Here is a 1679-nt window from a genome sequence, read left to right as displayed (position 1 = left end):
AGGGGGGAGGCACATACCCGGCACGGCCCATTTTGGCGCCGATGTCTCCGCAGGTGACTCCAGGCATGAGCGTACCATCGACCAGACTGCGGAGCTGAACAACGAACCTGCGCAACGTTGTGGCGTTGTGGTTGTGTGTGATCAGCTGCCGACATGTGACCACAAAGCGCTTCGACAGGCCGCGGCTCGCGAAGTATACCAATTAAGCCCGAGGTCCTTGTTGTCAACGATCAGGCGAGCGATGGCCACGGTGTGGGTCGCCGTCTCGCCGGCCATGCCAATCCACCACTTGGAGGCCGTCAGCGTGGGCCTGATGATGATGATGATGATGATGATGAGACAGACCAACAAGAATTGGAAGAGTCAGCCAGCAACCAGCAGGTGCATTGAAGGAATCTCAGGCACGTACGAGTGGAGGATGAACTCCCCGGTGGCCTTGTCGTAGGTGGCCGTGGTTTCGATGCCGCGCAGGAACGACGAGTGACCGAGTTCGGTCATCGCGAAACAGCCCAGCACGCGCGCCGATTCAATGTCGTCCTGGGCACAATAATAAAGAAATAATAAAGAAAAGTACAAGTAAGTAAGTAAGTAAATAAATAATAGTAACAGTAAAATTATAATAGTAAATAAATCACAATTAAGGGGTCGGGAACTCGCAGGCTACTTTCCACTTGAGCCACTGCTCTTTGGTGCCGTGTGTGTAGATGGACTCTCTGGCGAGAGGGAAGTGGGAGCGAGGTCAACAAGAAGCACCAAAGCGAAACGATCAATGTAGTGATAGTACGTAGTACGTACTTGAAGAGCGTGCAATGGACGTAGAGGCGCATGGACAAGGTGCGGTCGTACGATGCGATAGCCTGCAAAACAGAGCGATGGTGGTGGTGGTGATGATGATGGGTCGCGCTCGTATGTGCCAAGCAAGAGAGGGAGAGCAGAAGCGCACCTGCGAGAAGGCGCGTTGCTCCTCGGGCTTGAGCTGCTGGGCGATCTGCAGGGCTCTGCGCACTTGCGCCATGCACCTGTGGGTGGTCGACAAGCAGGGTTTAGCAGTAGTGTGGTGGCACTTGCTCATGCACGTGTCGTACTTTTGGCGGGCCTCAGGCCTGGTCATGTCGTAGTAGTTCTTCACAAAGAGAACAGGGTCCCGCTCAATGATCAACGCCATGCGCTCCTGATTCAAGAAAAGAAAATCACATAATACGCAAAAATATGTTAATAATATTTGATCTATACGCACAAGTACTAATTAGTATGGTTAGTGTGATTTAATATTATTTTTATTTAATCATATCTATATGCATTGATCATCTTGTTGGCATTAGTGAGCACCTTGAGTGCCGTGGCTTGCGGACCGCCGTAGATAACGTGGGTGAGTTCGCGAACATCAAAGGGAGCGTTCTCCCTCTCCCGCGCGATGGTCCTCATCTCCTCATTCATGTCGTTCACCGTCTTTGTCTTCGCAACGAATCTGAAAACTCAGCCAAACAAATAACCTAAATTACAACCGCTTGTGCAAGTGCTTGGCTAATTGATGGCTGGCCGTTGGTCTGCTGTGATGTTGCGGCTGAGCAGCGGCCGCCGCTCCGTGGTTGTACGTCTGCGCTCGTCCTCCTTCTCCTCGTCCAGTTCGCCAGCACGTTTGAAGGACTGGAGCGAGGACGGCGCACACTCTTCGTCGA

The 1679-nt window shown here is 52.2% G+C and overlaps 1 protein-coding gene across 1 annotated transcript in view; it reads right to left on the bottom strand.

The window, feature by feature from the left end:
* Positions 1-1437, bottom strand: part of ACA1_353460 (acyl-CoA dehydrogenase, middle domain containing protein) — a gene marked incomplete at both ends in the record, with an annotated part of 3755 nt that extends 2318 nt beyond the window's left edge. Inside the window, 8 exons of the mRNA XM_004333999.1 lie at positions 14-107; positions 200-310; positions 410-537; positions 665-713; positions 796-857; positions 944-1019; positions 1086-1171; positions 1330-1437. Of these exons, the coding sequence (XP_004334047.1) occupies positions 14-107; positions 200-310; positions 410-537; positions 665-713; positions 796-857; positions 944-1019; positions 1086-1171; positions 1330-1437 (714 nt within the window). The remainder of the gene's footprint in view (positions 1-13; positions 108-199; positions 311-409; positions 538-664; positions 714-795; positions 858-943; positions 1020-1085; positions 1172-1329) is intronic.
* Positions 1438-1679: the final 242 nt, after the last annotated feature.

The sequence above is a fragment of the Acanthamoeba castellanii genome (genome assembly GCF_000313135.1).
Source record: "Acanthamoeba castellanii str. Neff unplaced genomic scaffold scf7180000084717, whole genome shotgun sequence".
In the NCBI taxonomy this organism is placed as follows: domain Eukaryota; phylum Discosea; order Longamoebia; family Acanthamoebidae; genus Acanthamoeba; species Acanthamoeba castellanii.
The sequence above is the reverse complement of the archived record's forward strand: the minus strand, read 5'-3'. Positions and strand labels throughout refer to the sequence as shown.